General features: G+C 39.8%; 1 protein-coding gene across 2 annotated transcripts in view; it reads right to left on the bottom strand.

The window, feature by feature from the left end:
- The window catches only part of TENM1 (teneurin transmembrane protein 1), a gene marked incomplete at both ends in the record, with an annotated part of 257,520 nt that overhangs the window by 134,350 nt on the left and 97,259 nt on the right, over positions 1-25,911 (bottom strand). For both annotated transcript variants that reach the window (XM_082004271.1, XM_082004272.1), the window contains 2 exons: positions 2,865-3,017; positions 13,993-14,231. In XM_082004271.1, the coding sequence (XP_081860397.1) occupies positions 2,865-3,017; positions 13,993-14,231 (392 nt within the window). The remainder of the gene's footprint in view (positions 1-2,864; positions 3,018-13,992; positions 14,232-25,911) is intronic.

Genomic DNA, 25,911 nt, shown 5'->3' with positions numbered 1-25,911 from the left:
TGCATGTTTTCATAGTCACTGAGCCACTGTGCTTTCTTTATAGAAGAAGAATTTAGCTCTGTTTCCATGTTTAATTGAACTAAGCAGGTATTTGTCTCTACAACAAAAGCATCTGAAGATACACTGCTCACAGACTGTCTTTGTATACTTCCTTGCTCTTTCTTGAAAAAGCCTGAAATAAGCTTTTAAAAATACAGTGCTGCAATACAAGTTCTGTTCTTGTTCTAAAAACATCTTTCTCATAACATTTTTCTTATGACAAAGTATCATTTAATTATCTATATTCAATTCCTTGTACAGCTCCCAATCCTACCAACTGGTATTAATTCTTCCCTATTCTTTCTAAGCACACTTTCCTTGCAAGTCTGAAACAGAAAATAGATTCCTAATCACAGGTTTCTTTTGGCTTCAAGAAAGGAAAACTCTGAACAGCATGGTGCCAATTATCTTCACATGAAAAGTACCCATATGCTGATTATTACTGATCCTAAAACAATCAATCTCCTTGTACTCCCCTGGTAAATACCAGCATCAATAGGATGTCTGAGTTTTTAAGCACATTACTACGTATTAAAACGTTAACTCATAGCCGTGGGTCAGTGTGTTATAAAATGGCTTCTTAAAGAAATCTGACTTGCTGGTTTGTAAACTTGATTTCCGTTAAAAGATCAGTTAAAACATATGCTTTCAAAGTCTGGAAAAAACATTCTGTGCTGCTGCACTTACTTGGGAAAATGGGAGGTCACAATATCTGACAATAGTTAGTTATCCCTGTGAAATCACACCAGAGGTTTCAGGTTTACAGGCAAAGTATCAACTTTCTGGGGTACCCTGCTGTAGTGAAAAGAGTTGCCTGTTTCCAGATCCTCCTTCCCAGCACATCTACACAGAGAATTTGGTACGAGCAGTGGGAATCAAATTACTTATATATATTAAAACTGATGGAAAGAAATAAAACCAGCAGAAATTAGCCACAGACAGATTATGCATGTACTCATGCCTGGTGCTAAGTCTACATGATTCTTCTTGTGTTTTCCCAAGTGTACGCTTCTTGTTAGCATGCACCCTGGGTGACAGGTTACCCCCAAAAGGTGAAAGGGGACAAGCAGGACAGCAGTCTAGCTATATTCAAGACTCACCCCTGAAATTGCTGGAAAAGCCCGCAGTGAAGTGGCTCTGCTATCACAGCCCTCCATGCCCTAGTGTTGCGGGGGAACTGTGTAGCTACACAGGGCGCTGGGGTTGCCTGGGGCAAGGCAGGTGGTTTGGGTTTTTTTATCTACTACATTAAGCCTCTATTGGCTCATATATTCCTTTCTCTGTTCTCAAGCATCTGTGTTTTAAGATTTTTCATGTTTTTCCTGCACATCCTCCTTTGGAAGCCAAATGCTTTGGAGAAGCTTTTATTAAATCTGTAATATATTGACAAAATGATTTAACACAGTTAAGAAGAACTGTTTGAGATATTTTCCATGGTGCACCAGGACAAAAATACAAAAGTGTATATAACGTCTACTGCAATTCACTACCAATCCATTCTAAGGGACGAAATAATGGATAACATCATCATCGTCTCCTTACATGTATTTCTATTGCTCATTTATCTCATATGATCTCTATCTAGTTGTGCCACATTCACTGACTATTGATGTGAGATCTAACCTTGCTTCTGGAAGGACTGGTACAATAATGTCCCACCTTGTCTCGTATGTACAGTCATAGATCTTACCTGGCATACACAAAATCAGATCACTGCTCTGCCCTAAAATTTGAAAGCTCTGGAAATCTCCTATCATTGCAGAGGTCTTGGTACAATTTTACCTTCCTCCTAACAACTAGAAAGACTAGGTTCATATTCTACTCCCATTCACTTTTGTCTGACCTAATCTGATTTATCCACTTTTTCTGAGTCCCCTAAAAAGAAACTGGAGGGCCATCTGCTTCTTACAGTCAGAAAGCATCACCATGGTGGTCAACAGGAAGCACGGTCCATATTGTAGTAGGCAATTTAACAACATTAAATGACAGGACTTGAGAGGAAGGAATTGCGCGTCTCGGAGACAGTCCCGCTCTCTGTTTCACACTCCTGGCTGCACAGCCCACTCCTTCCCCACGCCAGCTCTGGCACCTCCCTGTCCCTGCAAAAAAGCCGGTTCCGCCACTTACATGGCAGAAGGCTATTTGCATTTTTTAATGAAGCCATTTTCTGCTGCCATAGCGAACTGATGTGTCTTGGTTGCGCAGGAGACAACCGCTGCAGCGGGCACAGGGACGCGGGGAGCTGCCCAGGGAAAGAGCGGAGGCAGAGCAGGACCGTCCCCGCGGCAGCAGGGAGCTGCCAGACGGGCTCAGGCGTTCCGTGAAACGCCAGGATGTGACAGGATGCTGTATTTTAGCTTATGCCTTCAAGAACTGGATGCTTTTAAGAGCATTAAGATTTCTACCCTTCTGCATATTGTGACGTGTCGGTACAGAGTGCTTCACTTTGCCCAAGACTGACTGCGGTCTGCGAGACAGGCACAGCATCGAGCCCTCTGCGCAAGCGGGAATCAGGCGAACACGGTCTCACCTCCCCTCTCTTAAGACAGAAGCCAAATGCTCTAATCTCTCTCGTCTCACAAAAGAAGGGCAATTAGTTTGGTATCGAACGTTACCTTCCTAATGGCTTGGGTCGGTTGGTCATTTCAATGAGAGTTCTGCTAAAGGAAACAGTCTGGTTACGGGCTTTTGATACCTGCTTTAAAATTATACTAGAGAAGATAGAATTTGAACTTACAGTACTGTCAAACTGTAGCAAATACAGAATCTGAACAGTAGTAACGTTCAAATATTCATAATCTGTCTGTCTTCTCATTCACACATACCTTTTTTTTCCGTTTTATCAGAAACTTTTCCTCCAATTGGTGAGTAAGTAGTATCCATGGATTCTGTTCCTCTATTTCCTTTGCTAACTCCATTTTCATACAGCTGCCCTTCAACAGGCTGTAGTTGCCAGGTTAAACCAAACAAGTGTACTGCTGCAAAAAAAATGAAGACCAATTAATTGATGTCTACACTACAGCACCTTCAGTCAGACTAAGAAAGACTGCTATGACCCAGTTTCTGCCGAGTCAAGTATTACTTCGTTCTGTTTGTAATAAATCAGAATTTCAAGGGGTCTAATGAGCAATTTACTATTTTACCTTAAAACTCAATGTTTAATTAGTTTCCACACTTTCTTTCGGAGCTCAGCCAGGTCAGGGTGATGAATTTCTATAGCAATTAATGGAAATACTTGCAATTAAAAGGATAACAGTTGAATTAATTTAATATTGTGTGACAGATTCTAATGCTGCTGTTCAATGTTGTCCCTCAGCTTTCAACTGACAAAGAGCTCAGAGCTTGTTGATTAAAGCACTGCCACCAAGTAAAACTTCTCACCTTTCCAACCCAGTTCTAAGTGAAACTGTGCCCACTGCATTCCCAAATCTTTTCACTTTAAACATTAGTAGAAACACTGACTCCGTAGATTTCCTCTAGAATTACACTGCAGATGAAAAACCTGGCTCTAGATCTAAAATATATGCAATTATTCTACAACACATATTAACAGAAATATAGTTGTTGTTTATGTATGCACTGGGAAATCTACTACATTAATCCTTTAATGAAGTTATATACTATCCTCATTACCATACATAGGGGCTGCCTACCCCGCTTTGCCTGCACAGCCATGGACTTTTTCTGCTTTCCTTTCTGTTGTTTCTCATCTGAGGCACTGAAGGATGGCAGGAGAAAGATAACAACAGAGGATCTTATTTTAAGCATAATATGACTGTATTGCAGTCATTCTAGACAATTACTAGGTCTTACTGAGGAGGGCAAATTCTTCAAAGGAAGAGGTTGCCTTAGCATTGACGTGACTCAGCAGGGAGAACTGACGACCCACTAAAACATGGACTGAGGATGCCCCCCCACAAAGAAGCTGAAATTGTCACAAAACAGCAGAAAACCCAAGTAGCAGGCTCTTCAGCCACATGCAGCGATTTGCACGGAGTAGGATCTGCCGACAGTAGGAGCCTAAGAGGCAATACATTTGCTCTTCCTGAATCGTGTAGGAACTTCCAAGACTCCCAGGAAACGTAAGTGTGATCTAGAATGGGTCTTGCATTTAGAAAACATATTCTTTTCTTTTGCACTTGCACATGCTTTAAGGAAAAAAATCTCAATACAAACGGGAAATCTAGAGCCTACTATTTTCTATGTGTTTGCTCACAAGCCTCCCTGGCATGCTGAAAAGTTAAATTATAAAGCAAAACCCCATGCCTTCAATGGGTTCCTGGCAGGGGTTTAGCAAGACTACCACAGGAATGCAAAGCTGCCAATCTACAATCATTCATTCCAGATCTGCGCACTCCTGGATCACTCGGCCACAGATACATGATCCAAATCAAGCAAACAAGAGCATTTCTCTCCAATTAGTGAGGTGACAATATTTGTGACACTTTTTTTTTTTTTTTTTATTGGCTTCAGGAGAAGAGAGCCAAATTTAACTGAATTCTCAAACCACTGCTTCACCGTCAGACCTGGGCTCTGGAGGCACGCCACGGGACGGTAAATTCCCACTCCCCAGAAGAGATTCTGGAAGCTTACGCCAGTGTTAGCGGTGAGATCTCAAGCCAGAGACTTGCTTGGATTGCTTCGTATCCCATGGACTTGAAATGGTCAAAGGACCACGCTAATACTTTGAAAAGGGTCTTACAGTCAGATCACAGAGACCTAAGCTCTCATCTTTGAGCTTATTAATGCAAGACAGATTACTTCGACGTACAGAAAGTACAACAAAAATCAACACGCCTTGACAGCTCTAGAGCCGGGGGCTCCTGCTCCTGGATTAAGCTTCTGGACATTATTATGATTTAAAGAGTTAATAACAACAAAAAGGAACAAACGTCAATGGGATTGATAACTAATGAATGTACATTTCATTTATACTAAAGCAAATAGTTATATCAGCACTTGAATCAGATCAACACTAGATGCAAAACGTAACTGCCCACATCAATAAGCTTTTAGTGGTTACAGAATCATGAATATAACCTAGTTGCTTTCTTACGCTATTTCCATTGTTGCTATTATTCATTTCCTAAGACAGCATTTGCATGTGCTGCAGAGGGTACATCACAAAGCAAGGACTGAATATATAATGCACCTTTTTCCGTACTATACGTCTTTTCCAGATCACATACACTATGCATTTTGTCATCCACTCGCACCAATTTGAATAGTTTGCTTGCTTTGTCTTCCTTCAGGCTGGGGAAATGCTGCTGTTTTTATAGTTCATGCTGAAGCTTGGCAAGCTAGCAAAACTATTTGTACGTAAGTTTGACAGCCCGTTTCCTCCCTGAGAAACACCAACTGCCTTGTAGAGATGATTGTCTCTGCCAGCCTTGGACTTCTAGTCCACGGGAGATGACACCGGATGCCGACAGACCAGCTTCATGTTGAACAACGTGCAAGACTGAGTGTTTCAACACAGAAATGAAAGCACATGGCTATGAAAATAAGGTCTACTTGAATTAAACTGAATCATCTCTATCACTGCACAAACCTGGTCATCTTGCAATCTTAAAATCAATTGGATTTTCATTACATTAGCTACAGCTCTTGAGAAATTACCTTCAGATCCAGGTATCACTCTGATAATAACGAGACCACATATACCAGTAAGCCATTAATTCTTAGCGATACCTTTTTCAGAAGTTAACTACAGGGAATAATAAACGTTTATTTAGCAGACACGGAGCCTTACCTTGCCTGTTCATCTTCTGTGGCACTCTTCTTTTACCTAGGGTATTAATAATTCCTACAAAGCTGTGTGCTTCCTACAACATATGTACATCATATTTTAAACATACAGATATTTCACCAAATAAGGTAAAATTAAAGTTTCAGATTTCTCTCTCTGTCTAATCTCTTCAGAAATATGCAGGTGTGTACTGAATTTCATTAAAAACCTCAAAAGAACGTCTCTTTGGAGTCATTCTCTCTCTGATTTTTCTAGCGGATTCCTGGCTTTTGCTTCTCCCCTTTTACACAAAGGGGCATAGAAAATGCTGCGGAATTCAACAGTGGGCCACAGTGTCATTTCCCACAGCATAAATCCATCTGTAAGATTCTCAGCTGTATTTCCCAGGCGTAGTGCCCAGCTGTAAGACCCTACTCAACAGATCAAGTAGAAGACGACACCACCACTCTGTCCAACCTAGGACCGGGCTGGCTAAAAAGAAGGGAGATTCGCTTTCTGATGAAGGTTTCTGCCTGCTCCTCAGAGTTAGCCTTTCAGACTGCTATTTGCACAGAGAGACCTCAACTGCAGTACTCCTGCGGGCTGGCTGCTGGCGAACCGTACCAAGTCCCACCGTTATGGCTAAAGACGCGTCACTGGATGTATCTCAAGTTGCCACAGAACACAGAAAGCAGCCTTTGAGGTTTGATGACTACACTGGTATTACAAAAAAACCCAAAAGCTACTTCGCTTCTGCCTACCTGGCATTCCAGAAAAATGCTGCAACCTGGTACCCTGTGTTTTGCAGTGTCCAAAACACCTCAGCTACTGGTAGGGTGCAAAGGCCATTAGCGAGCTGCTACGGTTTCAAGCAAAAACCAAGGACTACCAGGCAAATGGAGATTGAACGGCAGCATTTGTGTGCTTCAGAATTGCAAAATTCATACTTCAAGTCAGGAGGGGCCGCAGCGAGTCACCAGGAGCATCAGCCCGTAACATCCCCTCATCTGGGCCTAACTGAACCTCTTGCCTACAGACCGAGTGCCAATATTCTCCCTGCTGGTACCACCCGCGCTTCATTACCTGGCACTCCCGAACTTCCAACTTGATTTCTCTGCTTCCTTGGTTCTTCCAGCCTACTGCAAAGCTCATCTGAAAAGATACGCTTTCTTGGCTTGCTTGAACCTCCAGTATATTCCCCCCTCTACCACGACATTACTACTTTGCTCTGTGTTGTTTATGAGTTGCGTTCTGCCACAAGCAGAGTTGTACGTTGCTTTCACTGAGGTGATCTGCAAGCAGGCAAATACATCTGAAGGCAAAATTTGACCTTCTTTACATAATGTCTGGAGATAGCGCTTATATGATGGATGCCACCATACCTAGATTTCATTTATATTTTATTAGATAGCCCTGTTTAATTCAAGGTTTCAGATAAAACTGTAACACAAAAGTGGACATACACTTTTTTTTTTTTTTAACAACATGCCTTGTGGATGTTATTGCAGATGCTAATTTTGGAGGAGTCTGTAGTCAGTGGAACTAAAGAGACTGGAAGATGCCACAGGACTATTGTGAAACTAAGCTTCTTCCTCAGTCACCCTGCCCTTGGCAGGCTGCACCGTGGAGCTGCTCAGGGTAACTTTAAATGACCTCTGTCAAACACCGAAGATTCTACTCGCAGTTGCAGAGCTTTTCTTGACTAACTTATTATGTTTCTTAGGTAAAAAAATAATTATTAAGTATAAAACAGATCTCTTGAAGAAGAAGATAAAGGGCTCTATCTTCTACCCTTCCCATAAATTTTCTTTATAAAACAGTGACATGAAAAGCTAGCGTGACTTCATGCTGCCTAAGGGATTTTCTCTATCCGGAGGCAGGTTTTTGGTTGCTTCACATTACTAGCGAAAGTGAAACCAGTTGGGTGTTGTCGGAACCAAAGTTTGGGTCTTTACCTCTGAAGTAAATGGCCAGATTGCTCATTTTCTTCAACATTTAAATAAAACAAACTGACAATTCCAGATAAACTAACCCAGTCCCCGCAATTCTGTGGCATACTTGAGTAAATATTCACACATATATGTAAGCATTTTGTTCAGAACTCGCTTTGTAAACTGGATTAACCTGCCATCTGCTACGAAGCCAATGATATAATTTAATTTATTCTTATCTACCTTCTGTGTAAGCACAGCTTGTCAACTCCTGTGCTACACATTTGGCAGAATATGAATAAGAGGCTTGGCTCCAGTGCAAAAGAGACTCTCAGCAGTGAGGAGATGTCAAAAAAGTCCTGTGCAATAACTACTTATCAACCTGCAAGATGAACTTCAGAGGACAAAAATCCTACAAATGCGAAGTCTCTCCAAATTGCTGGTCTCTGCTAAAGGCTTCTGTTTAGCTTTCTCTGCTGTTTCCAGTTATTTTAGAAAATCTCAGTAGGTCACCCCCCCAAAGTCTAGACTTCAGAAGAGCTATAGTAGAATGTATATTTTTCTATTTTTTCTGCTCCTGTGCTGACCAAGTGCCAGAAAAGTATTTATTTTCCACAACTGCTATCAGGTTCTGCTTATAAAACTGGATTTCACTGTGGCATGAAGCCATGGGTGCATCAGTGCCTCAGTTCCAGTTGGGTGCTGGAAAAGATGAAGCAATGTGGAAATACCTGAACACAAATAAGAGTCAGAATCAAAGTTCTGAGCCTGACCTACAGAAGGGGTGTTCTTCTTTTGCAAGCTCATTTTGTAAATAAAATGCTCTGTCATTCTGCTCTAACCAAATTTGAAAATTTGAGACCCTTAATACTTGATTCAGTCTTAAGAATTTTTTTTTTTTTAATTCATACTGAAGTGGTAAATTATTTTGGACCATAAATGGCCTTTCATGAAATCAGGATTTTTCCATATATTTGCTATAGCCATCTTAAGTCTCAACCACTCTCCTCTTTCTCAAGCAGTCTTCTCTTTATACTTAACGCATTTTTATACTGAAGAAAAGAAATATCCTCTCCTATCCTGCAATCCCTCCTACTGGGATGTATAATGACTAGCCTGGTTTCATTTTTCATTACTAAGTCATATGTTAGACTTTGGAACAAACAAAACCTAATCTCAGACAACAGTACAGTGTTGCCAGGCTTCCTCCTTAGCGTACTTAAAATTTTACGACAATATCGAGGCTCAGAGAGAACAGACACCATGATTTCCAGTTGTGAAACCCTGACGTGCCCATCTCGGTGAGGGCGACCCCGCTACAGAGTTCAACAACATTTCAGAGTCGCGCGTCTGCATCATAGCTTTTACGTATACCTGAAACGTTTAGCCACGTTTGCTACACCGTGATATTCTTCAGTGTAAAATCAGCGTATTTTCCCCTTGAGCCTTTTCTCCGTAATTCATAGTTCTCAGAGTTAAGGATTTATATTTTTCCTACTGTTTTATATTGTATAAAGCTATGCAACCGATATTACAAACCTACGCACTGAGTTACATACATCCTTAAAAGTGGGCCTGGCCTTTCCCGATGTTGAAACCGTCACTCCTCTACCTTGTACGGTGTGAGAAATGACAGGTCACAGTGGCAGACAGCAGAGAGGTTTTCATTTCCTCACCCTCCACATGAATATAATTTAAGACCCAACAGCCACCTCCAGCGCACACTCATAAATAGTGATAATATCATGAAGGATAGGGACAACTTCGTATTCATACTTGAGAATTCATTTGTATATAAAACAGTCATTTTGTAGTCAGGGATGGTTAAATCTAAGAACATGGGATGCAATTTTCAGGGGCACTGAACATTTGCATCTCCTGCTGAAATCAATAGGAACCGTAGGAGTTCAGCACCTTTGATCAATAGGACCAGTGATTTGCAAGTCCAAATCAGCTGCTGATAAAGTGGTAAGGTATCATGGAAGAAAAATCCTACTTACTAATGGGCTAAAAATAACTGACTAGATGAGCAGCCACATCGAACATTGTATTGCACTTAAAGAAAATGGCACAGTGCTGAAAAGTTACAGAAAAAATACATTTCTTATTCTATCTGCATATCTATTTGCATTGTTTACTCTTAGAATTTTTGGTCAAATTTCTTCTTTAATTGCTGATGGCTTCTTAAGTTTTTATTACAATGAGGTTAAAAAAAGAGAATATTTACTACACCGTTCCACAACGGTAGCCTATTTTATACCCTTTAGAGCAACGCAGACCAACAGGTGAACAGAGGGACACAACTATTGACTGCATTGAGTCAAACAGACACATTCTTGTCTTTCATGCGATAATTTGCCATCTGTGTTATAGCCCTTGGACATCAGTGTGTACACAGTGTCTGCTGGTCCTCATCTTTCTTACCACATAAGATAAACTACTTAAAAAGTATGAGAGAAATTTGAGTTTTCTTTTCCACACCGTCCTCTTGCAAGGTGCCACCTCTGTAAATATCTCAGCCATGACAATGGGTCCAGCTCAGTCCTTTCAAACGCCTCATGCAAGAGAACTATACATCGATGCACAGCCAGGGATTTATCCATTTTTGTTTTACAATCAAACATAAAAAACTTTAAGATAACTGGATTTCAAGTATTTTCCCTCAAGATTTTTTTTTCCCCTCAATTTGAGCATTCATTTGCATAAATCTGTAAAACACACACCGCTCGTGCGCCCTTCAGACACAGCCAGTGCTGGAGGGCAGGTTTTGCCCGTTCCATGTTGCTGACCTGTTGGGCAGGTCACTCCTTTCCCCCAGTCAGCCCTTCACTCCACCGGCAATTTCACCCGGCCTCGACCAAACGCTCCGCTCGCTCCCCACAGCCCTGGCTGGCTCTCGGGAACCGCTGGTGAGGCTGCTGCAGCGCCCGACGCGCCGATGACACGCACCGACATGGCCTCCCTGCCGCGCGTCCCCATCGCCCACCCGCCTCACTGCCCTCTTTGTGCGCAAATTCGAGCAGTCGTGCCCCAGATCGCCACGAATGCGTTACGCTTCTCAACATATATGAAAGTACAGAAGAAAAATAGAAGTTATATCTCTCTTTCTTCCATAGTAAATAATTCAACTCATTCAGTGCGGAGACCGAACACCCACTTTATGAAACATGGTTTTCTTGGAGTAACTACTATGATGTTAGAACCTATTCACAGAAATTACTCCAGTTGAAGTGAAAATATGTGTTTTACTTGATAAACTAAATATTATGACTAAATATTTTCAACAAATCAGCTGTTTCAGAACCATTTACAGGGTTCTATAATTTCCTCACTGTCCATATAGTAGTCAAATTTATTTCAGAAAGGACCAAATAATAAACATGGTGATTATAGGCCAGAAGTGGAAACATGTAGAAAAAAAAAAATTTTTTAACTGACTAGTAGTTCAAAGGAGAGAAAATACAGAAGAAGTATGTGTTCTCAAGTAAAAGCTTCTCTGTTGAGTCTCACTGATAATAGAGAAAGACTGAAAAATAAAATAAAAGAATGTTTACAAAACCATTTTGCTACTTTACCTTTTGACTGCAAAGAAATCACAGCTTAGAGCACCCTGGCACAGGTCTCAGTTCATTACAAACGTGAGAGCCACTTGCAAATTTTTGATTTAGAACAAGCTTTGGGCTTCCAAGACTTTGGGAATGTTCTGACTCGAGGCTGAGGTTTGGCTCTAGCTAAAACGTAGCTCATGCATCTAATGGCAGCACGAGACATTTGAGAAAGCACATCTAAGTTATTAGATAAAGGGAAGAAAAAGATTAAAGTTAAATTTTGATCTACGTTCATTTAGCTTGAAATCGCAGTTCATGCACACTAGGCCATAAAATACAACGCTGAAAATAATTTTGCCTTTACAAGGTCTCCCTTGTTGTTCCAGTAACAACCAGCTGATCCCAGGTTAGATTTGATCCTGAAATTAAAATGAGTTTTGTTTTGCAGTTTGGGCCCAAGTCTGTAGTCCCTGCTTAGACTTAGCTCCCTCTGATTTGAAAAAAACCTGCCTGGAGCGAGGACTGAGGGACCTGAATGATGGTGGGCACAGAGAAAATACTTGGGAGAGTGAATTTTAACTTCAGAGTGTTACACACAGTCTGATTTTGTGTATTCAACTGCTTATTTAAAACATGTACATTGAAATTTTTGATGTGAAACGATATGCAAATATGAAACCCTACAGATCAAGTGAACTTTGAAAATGGTTTATATGCTATTATTCATACCTAGCAAAAGGGAAAGAAGTAAGGTACCTGACTCGTAAGAACAGACCATGAACTTGCTTAAATATTTAACCAATCAGAAATGGGCAGCATGAATATTAATTTGGAATAACCTAACTAATACTACCTGAATCTGTAGGAAAGCTTATACAGCTGAAAAATTTCTGGGGCAAACAAGGGCAAATAATGGCATCTTGGAAAATTTTCTGAATTGGAATTCCTCATTCAGAGATTTGTATTTTGCTATAGAAAACACAACTAGAAATACTATTAACTTACAAAATACAAAGACACCTTCATTTTACCTAGTTCTGCCCAACTAAAGAAAACCTGTTACATCTTTATGTTACCAGGTTAAGACAAACACAGACACGTCTACAGGAAATCCATATAGAGCTTTTTAATCCACAGTGACACGGAGCACTTACAGCTTTCTCAGGCTGATGACATGCTGCAGTATATCTCTAGAAGTTAACAAATTTTCAGTGGCAGACTGAAATCTAAGCAGGGATGAAACAGGCAGTACTTCACCCAGATAAAATCTAAATGGTGTGGGTGGGATATGTATGTAGCAAACAGATGAGGCTGCAAAAATTATACAGCCAGTCCTAAATGAGGGCATATGCTCACCAGCTGTTATGTAAATCTGCAATTAATGCAGCTTACTAGATCCTCAGGTGCTTTCAACTAATCATACAACAGAAATGATCAAATCTGCTTTCCCATATGCATTAGATGAGGATTTTAGAAAAAATTCCTCCTGATGAGCATCTCACTGACAGTAACCAGAATCTTGTCACTATGGGCCAAAAAAAAACCAACAGTGGAAAAGAAAAATGACTGAAATTGTAATTATTTTCACTATAAAGACACTGATTCAGAGAATATAGAAAATCAGTGGCCACTTATTGGTTTGGAGATATCTGTACTTGTATCTCTGTACAAGTTTTACCAAGTACAAACCACTCTTTCGGGCAAACCCAGGGTTATTCCCATTCAAGCTACAAGATGCTGGGGATACTTTGGCTCCTGCCCACCTGTGAACTGGCAACTAAATCAACAAATCAAGAGTGCGTGCACCATGAGAAAGCGCATCACACAAGCAAAAATTGATTTGATTTCCCTATGTTTACAGAAGCCGCAGTCACATTCTAAGATTCCACCTAATGAATATTTTGTAATATTTTCAATTCAAATTGAAAAACCAATGGGATAATTAACGTTCAGCCAAAATGTCATATAGAAAGTGACAAAGACTTGCTCTCCCATGTACGATTGTAATCACATTGACTTCAAGCCTACCTCCAATATATCTATCTTCCAAAAAAGAGGTGTTTCTAGCTACTCCGATAAAACCTGACAACCTATTATGATAAGAAAATTGCAAAGTTAGGTACTTACAAAGATGAGTTTGAAATTAAGTAACTGCACTTCAACCTATGTAACATTTTCCTGAAACATAAATTCAATAAAAGGAACAGCAAAATAGGTCTTAGAAAACACGGTGTAAAATACTACATATTTTTAGAGCTAGCTGTCATTCTAGTCAATGATGTAAGAATTAAGAGGAGAAAATGAAAGATTTAAATTGCGATCAGACTGAAGAAATTAAATAAAGGTAGCAAGGCAAAATACAATTAAGCGTTATCAGTCTTTTCCGAATAATCCTTTAAGAACAACAATGTTGTAAGGCTTAATACAAAAATCAAATGTTTAATTTAAGAAAAATATCACAGCAATTAAAATCAGTAGGAGTCCTCTGCTAGTATAAACATGTCATCTTGAATAGTATTTCTCTCTCTATTAGGCAGTATCAAGGTTAACAGAGTAGAAAGTTAATGAGAATTCCATGTCGTATTCAACCTCTGGCCAACCCAGCGTTTTGTTCGCCAGAATTTACAAAGCACCCAACGGCAAACGTTATTAGTAAAACATGAGTTGTATTAGCGTAAAAGCGAGCAAGACAACAGAGCAGAAAAGGTAAAGAATAATTCAGCGCAGAAGAGAAAGAGAAGCTTACCGATAACGTAGGCTAGCAGCAGCGCCAGGGTAACTGTGATAGCCGTAGCGCTCAAAGCAGTGCACTTCCAGTTGCAACACCTGTAAGGTTTGTTAAAAGTGAAGGCAGGTCTGGAAAAGGTACTTCTAGGAAGAGGCCTAGGAGGTGGAGAGTAAACAGTATTGGATGTTAAAGGATAGTTCTGACTGGCTGCGCTGAAGATAGCTGAAGACCCGGATCCATGTTTAAATAGGAAATGCCTACGAAAAGAAGACAGAGAACCATGCTGTAAAAACCACTTTGTGATTTAAGAAGTGACAGGAACTATATAAGCACTGTATGATAAATACCGCATAAATCCACGGAAAATATCAAAGACAGAAAGATGTATATTTGAATACCCTCCGTACTGGAAGTTTTGCAACCACACCGTAAGATTTCCAGCAATTTTTTAGTGAAACAATAATGTAAATGAATTCTGTTGCCAGCAATACCCACTCCATCCACCAACACACAACTGGGTTTATCTCACCAAGTACCAAAAAAGTGCAGAAGCCACTATCGCTCTGAATATTTATTTTTGCTATGGTTTCTCTCCAGAATATAGGAACTAACAAAAAAAAAAAAAAAAGAAAAAAAGAAGAAAGAAAAAAAGAAAAAAGACAGAAAGGTGACTACTTAGTGGAAAATGTACAAGGACAATCCATTCCGAAGGACTGTAGTTACTGTATAGGTGAGTATAATTTCTTTAGTGTTCTTAATTGAGCTATTTTTGAGAGCAGTTTTTCTTCAAATGCTTTTGCCTACTGTGGTGATTCTCAAATATACTAAGAAAGAATTCATTAGGAGACCTATTTCAGCATATTCTGGAGGACTGATTGCCTTCAAGAAAAAATAGCAAAGACCTACATTAGCACAAAAAATAAGGTATGGAAATATGCCTTGCAGAACGGGCTCTGGTGCAGAAATATAGAGTGGCTGTCTATAGGAAGATGGGTGGTTTTCAGGACTGGCAAGCGCTCTCCAAAAGAATTTGGGAAAGGGTATTTAATTTTAAACATTAACATACTGTGCTATATGCTCAGAAATGTGGCAGAAAAGGACACATTCAAGGCTGACCATACCAACCACATATTCTTTTGGAAACAACAACTGTCTTTGGACGTTCTTTCCTTTGTTTTATTTAAGTGAGCAAGCTTCACCAGTGCACTCTTTTCGGACAGACGCACATCTAGACCTCCCGCCATAGCATGCACCCGAAGAAGTTTAGAGCATCTTGGTGTTCCTCTGTCTCAAGCCTCGAGGTCTGAGCTAAGAAAGCAAGTCCAGGGGCACTGATACTACACAGACTGCAAGAACAAGGACTGCCTTGGCCACAGGGCTACCCTAGACTGTTGTTTTAGCCTAAATCTCCGTAGCCTTCCTGTTGAGTACCCTGACTCAGGAAGGCATCTCTTACAAAACAGCATTCGACTCTCCTGACCTTGCCAGCTCTTTGCTTTGGGAGCCAGACAGTGATGCGAAGCAACGACCCACTTGCAGTTCAGGTGCTCTGAACTGTGCCCCGTCCACACAGGCTCCTGGTGGCTCCCATCCGTGACTGCTGCTGCCACTGGTTCCTATACAACCCGTTTCTCTGTTCTTCCACCAGCTGAGAGCTGTGCAAGTGCTCTGCGGACCCAGGCAAGCACGACCATGCCACTTGAGCTGGGGGTGCAAGTTGCCCTCAGTCGTTTCTGCCAAAATCGAAGGGGGATCTAGAGTCACGTGGCCCTGCGACGCCCGCAAGCCAACAGCCACAGCCGCGCGTCACAGCTGCGGTTAAGTGGCCAACGCTGGCATGGGCCAGAAGCTTCCCAATGACAAATGCACCTTCACACCTTCAGCAAGGCACAGGCTTTTGAATACGTGCATGGATCAATGAACCCATGCTGGTAGAATTTCTTTGATGGATTCAGGCAGGATGTACACAGGATCAAACACCGAAAAGTATGAAACATGATTATACTGTGACATTTGACTTTAAGGATATTGTAAATACATGTTCCTGAAAAGGTAATTGCTAAAATGGTGTAATGAGTATGATATTATGTATTTCCATTATAAGATTTTAAAAGAAAGGTTACAGTTCTCAAAATGCCAGATAATAGAAAATAAAAAGGTATTACAGAGCAGTTTTATCTTTTAAAGGGCCTTTTATTCAGGCAGTTAGCTAAAAAAGAAGGTAAGTGAGAATACCGGTTAGCTCGCATTACAGACGACTGTGCCTACGTATCAGGAGTCTTTTGACTCCTGACTTTTTGACCACAAGAATGAAAATTTTGTGTTGCTTATGATGAGTACTATACTCATTCCTGCTTCACACTTACTACCCAAGTAAACAGCATGCAGACAAAAAAAGGACAACTGAATCTGACTGAGTACAGCATCCTGGCATTATATTAGACAACACATTCCAGTTTTCTTTCCCACTGACTTTCACAGTTATAGATATATACATTATATATGTGGCAATGCTCTGAACACGGTAATGCACAATTGAAGCTACAGCCTAATCATTTCCCTTTGTCGCCCCTCCTTTTTCTGGTTGATGGTTGTATTATTTTTTACCTGTAACTATTTTAGTTCAAAAAACCTAAATTCAAATATAGTAAAATAATAAATTCAAATGAAGTAATGTAACTGCCTACAGGACTATACAAATCTGCTTCCTTCGTATCAGGCCATGAGAATACAGTCGGTATTTTGGCTTCAATGCTTCGTTGTCACACATGAAGGCTTTTGCAAGTACGTGAAGCCTTACGTTTCAGTCAGCAGTTAAGAAGATACATAGTCACTTAGACTTTTGGCAGGAAAGAACGTCACGACAAAATTCCTACTGATCTTCAAGGAAGCAGAACCACCATATAAAATAAGAAACTATATATAAACATATACATATATAAAGTATGTATGCATATGTACACATAATATATATGTATATTCTATATTATATATATAAACACGTACACATATATACACATAAATAATATACATATATAAAACAGTCAATAGTTTTTTACTTGCTTTACATTTGCAAGACATAATGACAAAAAGCTACTTATTTGATAATTTCTCATTTAAATTTTTTGGAAATTACAGCAAAACGGTCTGATATTGGCAGTATTGATTGTCCTTTATGGCGCACAGCTCAAAGATACCAGAGGTAAAGGGAAGGAAATGATGAACTGGAAGTTATTATTAAGGCTCTAACAGCCTTGCAATCAATAGCCAGGAATAATTTCATTCTCTTGCACAGGGATTTATGAATGTAGCTTCACAGCCTGATGGTAAAATGCTATTGTGCAGAGGGATTTCTTTATTAGCAGACGAGTACACAGATGCTGGATCCAGCTCACACCCTTTTAGATAGATGACTCCATTCACACAGGGGAGAATTTACATAGCTCTAACTTGTAATAAAACTGCGATTCTGAGGAAATGCTACACTGAGACTGAGCTACCAGTGAAATAATGTTAATAAGATGTTAAAAATCACACTTGTTTATGCCTTCTATTTTTGGGAGAGTATATCGAGTACCTAAAGACATTTCTATAGAATTTGAAAAACACTGGTGGCACAAAGACAAATTTCCGAGGCTAGACTGCCGCTATGTTCTCATAAACTCAGACGACGACTCATCTGTCTGAGCACACCACTGCTCCCAAAGGACATTAGGACACGCTAAACTGTTGCTATCAATTCTATAAAATCAGGCGTTCTCTCTAAAGAGCAAAATAATAAAAATTGCAGTTCAAAAGTTTAGATCTCACTGCAGCCTGGTGTGTGCTTTAATATTCGCTCTAACAGAAAAGTGAAGGCTTTTTTTTTTGTAAACTGGGAACACAAGAAAAATCAGAGAATTTATAAGGATGATTGATAAGACCACTTGTTCCAAGTGGAGAAATTCTAAATGTTCACCAAAAAGTCAAAAACATCCATAAAAATGATGATAATATTCTCTTTATAAAAAGATAAATACAGGACATAATCTGGAAGACATTTGTTTGTGAAATAAAAGTCACAATATTATTACACTGATAATTTCAATACATAAATAAATTTAAAGGCTCAGTAATAATTTCACATATTGTGCTGGTTTTGGCTGGGGTAGAGTTAATTTTCTTCACAGTAGCTAGTATGGGGCAATGCCTTGGATTTGTGCTGAGAACACTATTGTGTCGATAACGCAGGGATGTTTTAGTTACTGCTGAGCAGTGCTTACACAGAGTCAAGGCCTTTTCTGCTCCTCACCCCACCCCAGCAGCGAGCAGGCTGGGGGGGCACAAGGAGTCGGGAGGGGACACAGCCGGGACAGCTGGCCCCAACGGACCAAAGGGATATGCCAGACCCTATGACGTCACGCTCAGCATATAAAGCCGGGGATGTTCAGAGTGGCGGCGTTTGTCTTCCCAAGTCACCGTTACGCGTGATGCAGCCCTGCTTTCCTGGAGGTGGTTGAAGACCTGCCTGCCCATGGGGAGTGGTGAATGAATTCCTTGTTTTGCTTTGCTTTACCTGTTAAACTGTCTTTATCTCAACACACCAGTTTACTCACTTTTCCGATTCCCTCCCCATCCCAGCAAGGGGGAGTGGGCTAGTGGCTGTGTGGGGCTCAGTTGCCAGCTGGGGCTAAACCATGACACACATAAAAGAGGCGGTTGGAAAACATTCCCTCTTCAAGGTAACCACAACATGCGTTTGCCTATCTAGATGTTCGTCTCTACAAATGGAAAACTTTTGACCTTTGAAACCTCTCAAGCGAAGCTAACTGGAAGAAAAAGATCCTTCCAGACTCATAAAAACTGGAGGGTGGGTGTGCGTGGGGTGGGACCAAATCACCCAACCCCCTCCAAAAACCCAACAAAACCAGCAAAAGCCCTAGTGAGCTCCCACTACTGACCTTGGCTCCTTGCCCTCTCTAAGCCCCTCTAGCCACCCATGAAGCGCTGCACACGGTGGCTAATGAAGCAGAATGCGTACCGGCTCACCAGTAGCTAGGTCTAAACCTGCCACGCTGACGTGCCCAGTAAAGAGATAAGGACTGAGGGAAGGGAGTTATTGGGGAGCCCAGGTGACAGAAGGCACGAAATTAGACCTCTTAGTCCTGCTGATCACAGAATAGCTCCCTTCCTCTAAAGCGGCAGTTTTGTGTGGCTCATACAAGCGCTCTTCTTGTTCAGCCTCAAGAGGAACGGCGTATAATTGCAAGAGTGCAGTTCATACAAAAATGATGAAATCTCAGCTAGGAGTCGGTCAGAGAACAGGAGTTCATTTCTTTCTTTACACCCTTCTCTATCAGGACATTTTGTTATGTACTTTGGCTTCTTATCCAGAATGGTAATTTTAGCCTTATAAAAGCTACACGTGGAACAACCTCCCAGCTGAATTCACGTGGTAGTAACGTAATACTATTACAGAAACCAGATTAACCCTACACAGAATTCCTTAATTAAATTCTGAGAAAATATTTTTATATCCCAGTACTGTAGTAACGTCCCTCAACTTTGTCAAGGGCTTGATATCACTTCTGTACATTTGTTTTGTGCAGTTACCCTGTGCCTAGCGTCTGTAGGCTTAGGAGTCCACCTTCATCTGTACCTATAAAATGCTTTCCTTCCATTTCCATTAAACACTACAGGCTCGCAAGAGGGAAAAATGAAGAACAAGAGGAGATTTGACAGTGAACCACCGGGTGAGTTAGCAGAAACACAAATCTTGCAATACCTTGGCCAAAATATTAGTCCGCATTTCTCCTGGATAAGCCAAGTAGGAACACATTTGTACTTGTATGTGTCTCAGATTCAAGAAATAGTTACCTGAAGTGTTACGAATTGCTGCAGAGCTATGCGATAGGAAAACTAAAAGTCTTCAGTTTGATCGCTTAAATTTTCCAATTCCTTTTCAACTAAATTCTATAACTGCATGTAATATATCTAACTGTATATCTATACCAATGTTTAAATAGGCAATTGAAATAATTCTTTTAGATGTCAACAGAAGTGCAAAGGGAATTTTTAAGAGGCATAGCAGCTGAAACGTAAGAAGGATTCTGATTTTTTTGCCGTAACCAGAAAATACATAAAGAGAGTACCCAAAAGGGATCTGGAACTGATACGGCTACCCATCTACTTCGCAAATGTTAACCATAAGCCCGTTGTTACCTAACCCTTTTAAGTCACTTAATATTTCCTGTGACAGTGGGAAGAAGCTGAAATTTGTTCTTTCCCAATTTTCTATCCATCTTATTTGGTACCCAAAGTGGGAAAGGGGAAAAAAAAAAAGGAGACTTCTAAACTTAGGTAATAATCAGAATATGGACCTCTGTTTCTAAATCTCGCATGTGGTACTCAGCAAACCGTAGAGTATAAAAACAAGACAGATATTCTAAGGTAAGTATGTAGTATAAAAACAAGACAACTGCTTGACAACAAAGATGTATGCACTATACCCTCACCTTGAAAACCAACCCGGGTAAACTGTGTGTGAATATAAGACATGACTTGTAATTATAGATAGAAGCTGACCTATAATTTTATCTGCCTTCTTTTACCTTTTTGTGTACAAGAACTGTAGGAACAAGAATGCCCATGGGTAAAAGAAGAGGGAAATGGCCATGAAAACTATTTATCTAATTTATTTTATCATTCTATTTCTACATGTATAATTGAAATACATTTGAACCTGCTAAAGATTTGTCTTTGGGAATAGCACTGCTTTGTGAAAATTTCCTCTTTGAGCTGGACTTGCCTTTTGAATCATTCACATAGAATTGCTTCCCTTTATTCACTCATGTTTTCCTTACCTAGGGTTTGAAAACTTAGCCCCGTGAAAGTACGTAACAAGAATCTGTATCCTTACTTTTCGCTTCAGTACAGAACAAGTGACATGATGCTGACTTACTTGTCTGTTGTTGCTGTAGGCAAGCTAAGCTTGTTAACCAGGCGACTAAACTTTCAAGTCTCTGGCAGAAATCTGGGACAATAATTATATAAATACAGGACAGTGCCAAAATCAATCAAGAACAGCTTCTAACATGGAACAGTTGTCCGAAATACAATTGCCTACTGGTTTCATTGGCTACTTATTGGAAAAAAAACAAAAACAAAACCAAAAAACTACCACACTGTGGACAGAAATTACCCTTGTATAGAACAGTATGGGCTTTATTATGATATACATGATGACATTGCTAGGCTAATCCAGTAGTTTTCAAAAGTGCTTTTCTGTGGCTTAGAACTTTCCTTTAGCACTACAACTCAAGTAACAGCTGAGTAAAACCGATCAATGCACACGGAGATTCATGGGGTAAGGAAGGAATAAGCTCGTGGTTTATTCTAATTTTTTTCCAATAAATTTTGAATTTTTTGATGTGGAAAATGAGAACAATAATATTTACAGAAGTTATATAAGGAGTAGTATGCAATATTTGCAGAGTGCTTTGAAACCATGAATCAAGAAGCATAAAAATACCAATATTGTAATTTTGTTGCTTATATCCTGTGGTTAGGAGCATGACTTAAAGAAAGGAATGAGGTAACTGAAGTAGAAGTAGTTGCCCCACAGTTCTCTCTGCCATGAATTTCCTCCTGTGGGTATTCATGCATATTCTAACTGACTCTTATGACTAGCATTTGAGTTTACTTCCAAATATCTACACTCACATGCATATGTGACAAATAACACACATTTTACTTGACAAGAGGTGTATGACATTAACTATGTAAATACTACCTGGTCTTCCGAAACAGATTTCCTAGAAGTAGCTATCCAGGGGATAGGTAACATTTTTCTGGGCAACAACTTTACACATATGATATGTGTACACACATACATATATGATTTTCTTTGAAAAGAAACGATAGAAATTTTTGCTTGTCTCTGACCCTTTCTCACAGTTTCTGTATTAACCTGTAATTATCTTTCTCTTTCAAAATTTATATTCAGTTGGATTCTGGTTTTGTAAATGAAAATACTGTGTTTCATAGAAAGCTAACAGGCTGCTTGCTTATTGGTGGCCGTAGAATAACGACATAGCTTAACTTTTAGTTACAACTTTATGTACTATTCCATTATCCAAAATTGTGAGTGAAGAGGATCTGCAGCGAGATTGTTCAAGTTACTACATGAAGCCTACATAAAAACCCCCTTACACATGCAAATACTATCGCACTGTTCCAGGGAAGCCTACACCAGAGCTTCTCCCAAGGAAAAACTACAGTGGTGTATATGAACAATTTAAATCACCTCATCGTCCGTAGTCACTGGATCTCAAACTATCTAAAGGAAGGACCCTCAAGTGCCATTGCTGCCGACATGAATATTGTACTTCATTGTAGCTGACAGATGTTTATATTTTTATTTCCGTAAAAGATGCTTTCATTCTCGCATTATTAAATTTAGGGTCATATTTACAGCTTTTATTTTGAGTTCATGGTCATATTTACAGTTTTCAATTTATCTTTTACAATTCAGAGGTCTTAAATATTTTTAGCTCTCTTCTTCTGTGCAGTGAAAACACATGGGACTTGGATTGAATTGAACACCCTTGCCATGTATCTGTTTTTAATATGGTCAGTCTCTCTATAGGTTAGATTTATTGGTTAATTAGATAGAAACGACAAAATACAAGCGCAATGTCATAATGGCAAATACTGACCAACATGATTTGAAGGAAAGATCATAAAGGAAGCCCTCTCCTGCATTTATTCTTGGAATAACCACAAGTCCGGTCATTTAACTCGGGAGCAGGCTCCATTCGCAAACAAGTTCCTAATGAATTGCATTGCTCAAATAGTAATTGTCTCCCTGCTTGGTGGTTTATGATCATTAACACCTCTGTGCCTTGGGAGCTGTAAAAGCCCTTCTTCTGTTTGCTATGGAAACCTTGAAACCTGGGAAAGAAGGCAGCACGCAAGTGCCTTCTGTATCTCTGCACTGGGGCCAAGAGTCACAAGATGCTCAAATGAAGAGACCAAGGAGAAAGAATAAGTCTTCCAAGAGCTCACACTGAACCCTGTGAGTGTGCATTTATATATGCATTTTTCTGTAATTACTTCCGCTTATTAGCACTACTCCAGCTTAAACAGAAAATAAGTAGGTACAGCTTTCTGTCATTTGAAAGGCTATCGACGTACTTTTTGAAAAGCACAAATAATCATGAGCTTGATTAAAAAAGAACAAGGGAAAACCACACTACAGAATACATCTGTTGATAAGTGATAGTTGTCGAGATCTCCCCTACACTAAACAGAATTATAAACAAGATGGTATTTTTAGGAAAACAGAAATCCAGGTAGTCTTAAATATGCACCTTAAATAACTATATAATACAGAAAGGAATGACTCCATCTATACGATGAGCTGAATAAACTTCTTGCACTGCAAAACTCTCAAAGTTTTCTAAGTGTTTAGAGCCATAATCAAACTTCAGGGCTCTGAAATATTGCTGAATCGTAACTAAAAATCGTAACTGCCTTGAACCCCAAATACTTCTCTTATTATTCTAGTACTTCAAAGTTTTATATAAATTAATGATAATTGAATCTCAGGTTCATGGTCTGGTACCTCACTGTCCCCTTAGAGGAGCTATTACCATGGTGATAAGATTGCTTAAATTAAGCTGTCTTTCTCCCCAGTACTTGGCTCATTGCCAGTGCAGTGAAGGGAGATTTCAGTCCATTCAGCACAGCATTAACCTTACTGCCAACACTGCTAAATGGGTTAGAGGAACTCGAAAGAAATTTGATTTTAAGAAGGAAGGAACAAGCAGATACGTAAAACACTGGAGCACAAAACAGGACTGAAAATAAACACTTTGAAACAAATTCAAAATTAGCTAAGTTTTGATATTTAGGCAGAAAACTTAAAAATTCTAATAGCTGAGTAGTCTAAATGCAAAACTTTACTCAAAATTTGCACGTCCAATGTTTTATCCATGGGGGAACTGTAACAGACTATAGAGAGGATCAGAAATAATGTCAGGTAAAAATCCCTATTTAACATCTCGGTTTTTCTTCTTATTCATGAATTTGACTGAAGTGGGAAAATAAATAGCAAACACCAGGAAAACAAAACAAAACAAGCAAGATCATGGGAACAAATACTGAGGCAACTAACAGGGCACGGAGAAAATGAAAAACAATCCTTTGAATTGTCAAGGTTTAATACATACTCCATAAAAAGAAGTAAGCTATGTTCAGATGGGGCTGTCAGAGGTAATGACAATGTATTACATTGTAAATCATGAGATTTGAAACATCAGAGCAAAGTATCTATGAAACCCGAAAAAACAATTATTTTAGTGGAAAAGAAGGGAATAGGCAATAGGTTGCACATTCTGGGGGAGAAGAAAAAAATCAATTTACGTAAGAGCCCAATAACCATTATCCTAAAAAAGAGAATCAATGTTTCCTGTGTTTTTATGTGGTGCCAGAGGTCCTTGCAGTCCTCTTCTGGCCACACTTACAGATGATGCTGTGTGACAATGGAATTACCGCGTGTTCATAAGTCATTTTAACAGCGAGTTGTTTTCGGAACTGCGTGTGCGCGCGCATACAGCAGCGGCTGCGCTGGCACGTGCAGGCACGCGCAGCGCTGACGGCTGCCGCGCCGTCGGTTGGCAGCGCGAGCTGCACCTCCTACAGGTGCGGCTTTTCTCCAATTCGCTGATCAACAGCTATTCCATGACACGTCCTCTGAAGTTTTAAAGGTGTTCCTAATCCTTACTCTCACTTGAGTTGCATATAATCAGAATAACTGCCAGGGTTAGAGAAGTGGCCTTGGCAATGACATACATCTACGCTATTTTTGGCGTTGCCAAAAGCTTGTGTGAACTTGAACGAGTAATTTCACCTTTCCAAGTCAGTGCCTCGTTAAACAGTTGGGCTAGTAAGCTGGGTCCTGAGAAAACTGTTTTGTGGATTAGTCCATGCATACACCTCTAGATGAAGCACTTCTTCTATAAAAATACAGCAAAGTTTTACTCTAAAAAAACCCCACCTTTCAGAACACAGACCTCAGAATACATCTTTACTGCAGTCCCTTCCATTCTAATCTAGGTTTTCAAATTCTAATTACATAAGAGTACATGTCTAATCAGCATGTTAAAGATTTTCAGAAGTACAGAATTTTCTTCTACTTAAATATAACACATTATCATTATGAGCAGACTCATAAACTTGCTTCATTTCTGACTGTCCAGGGTGAACAGGATTTACAGACACACGATTAGTTCTAGGAAATCTTTTCCTGTCTGAAAATTCTCTAATACTATGTGGCTGTAGATAAACCATGCAAACACATGTGCTGTTTACGGATTAAGAGCAGTTGGAGAGAAAAGCTGAACATGTGCATCCTGATTTTTGCCTAGTTATTACAGTAGGGAATACATTACTGTCCAAGCCTTCTTTTTGATTGCAAATGTTCCAAGTTAAAAAAGAACACCTGCTTAGACATATTAGGTACGTACCTATTAGGTATGTACATATTAGGCAGATTTTGTACTATTAAAGATTTAGCACAAAAATACAGCTGCCATGGACATGTTTCCCTTTATTTTGTAGGATTATTTTTAATGAGCAGCTGAACACTAGTGGAGAAGGAAAGCAAGAGAATTCAGACATTAGACTGAAGTATTTGTTCAATTCTAGCTGCTCACTGTGTCATTACCTGCTAAAGGAAGAAAAAACAGGCTGCAAGCCCATCTTTTTCTCTAAGGCTGTGTTGTGTACTATAGACTTCTGGGAAGTGCTGATCACAAACGTTTTTTATTACAACGTTCCCCTGCTGCATCACTTGTCCGCACATAAACTGCGGATACATCTGGGCAAACGGTCTCGCAGATTCCACTTTCAGATTGTACAGCCTTTCAGCGAGCTTCGTGAGCGGCTGCAGCTAGC

Source organism: Phaethon aethereus (assembly GCF_964289735.1).
Source record: "Phaethon aethereus genome assembly, chromosome: 10".
Taxonomy (NCBI): Eukaryota; Metazoa; Chordata; class Aves; order Phaethontiformes; family Phaethontidae; genus Phaethon; species Phaethon aethereus.
Note: the sequence above shows the minus strand (reverse complement) of the source record. Positions and strands in the feature narration are given on the sequence as shown.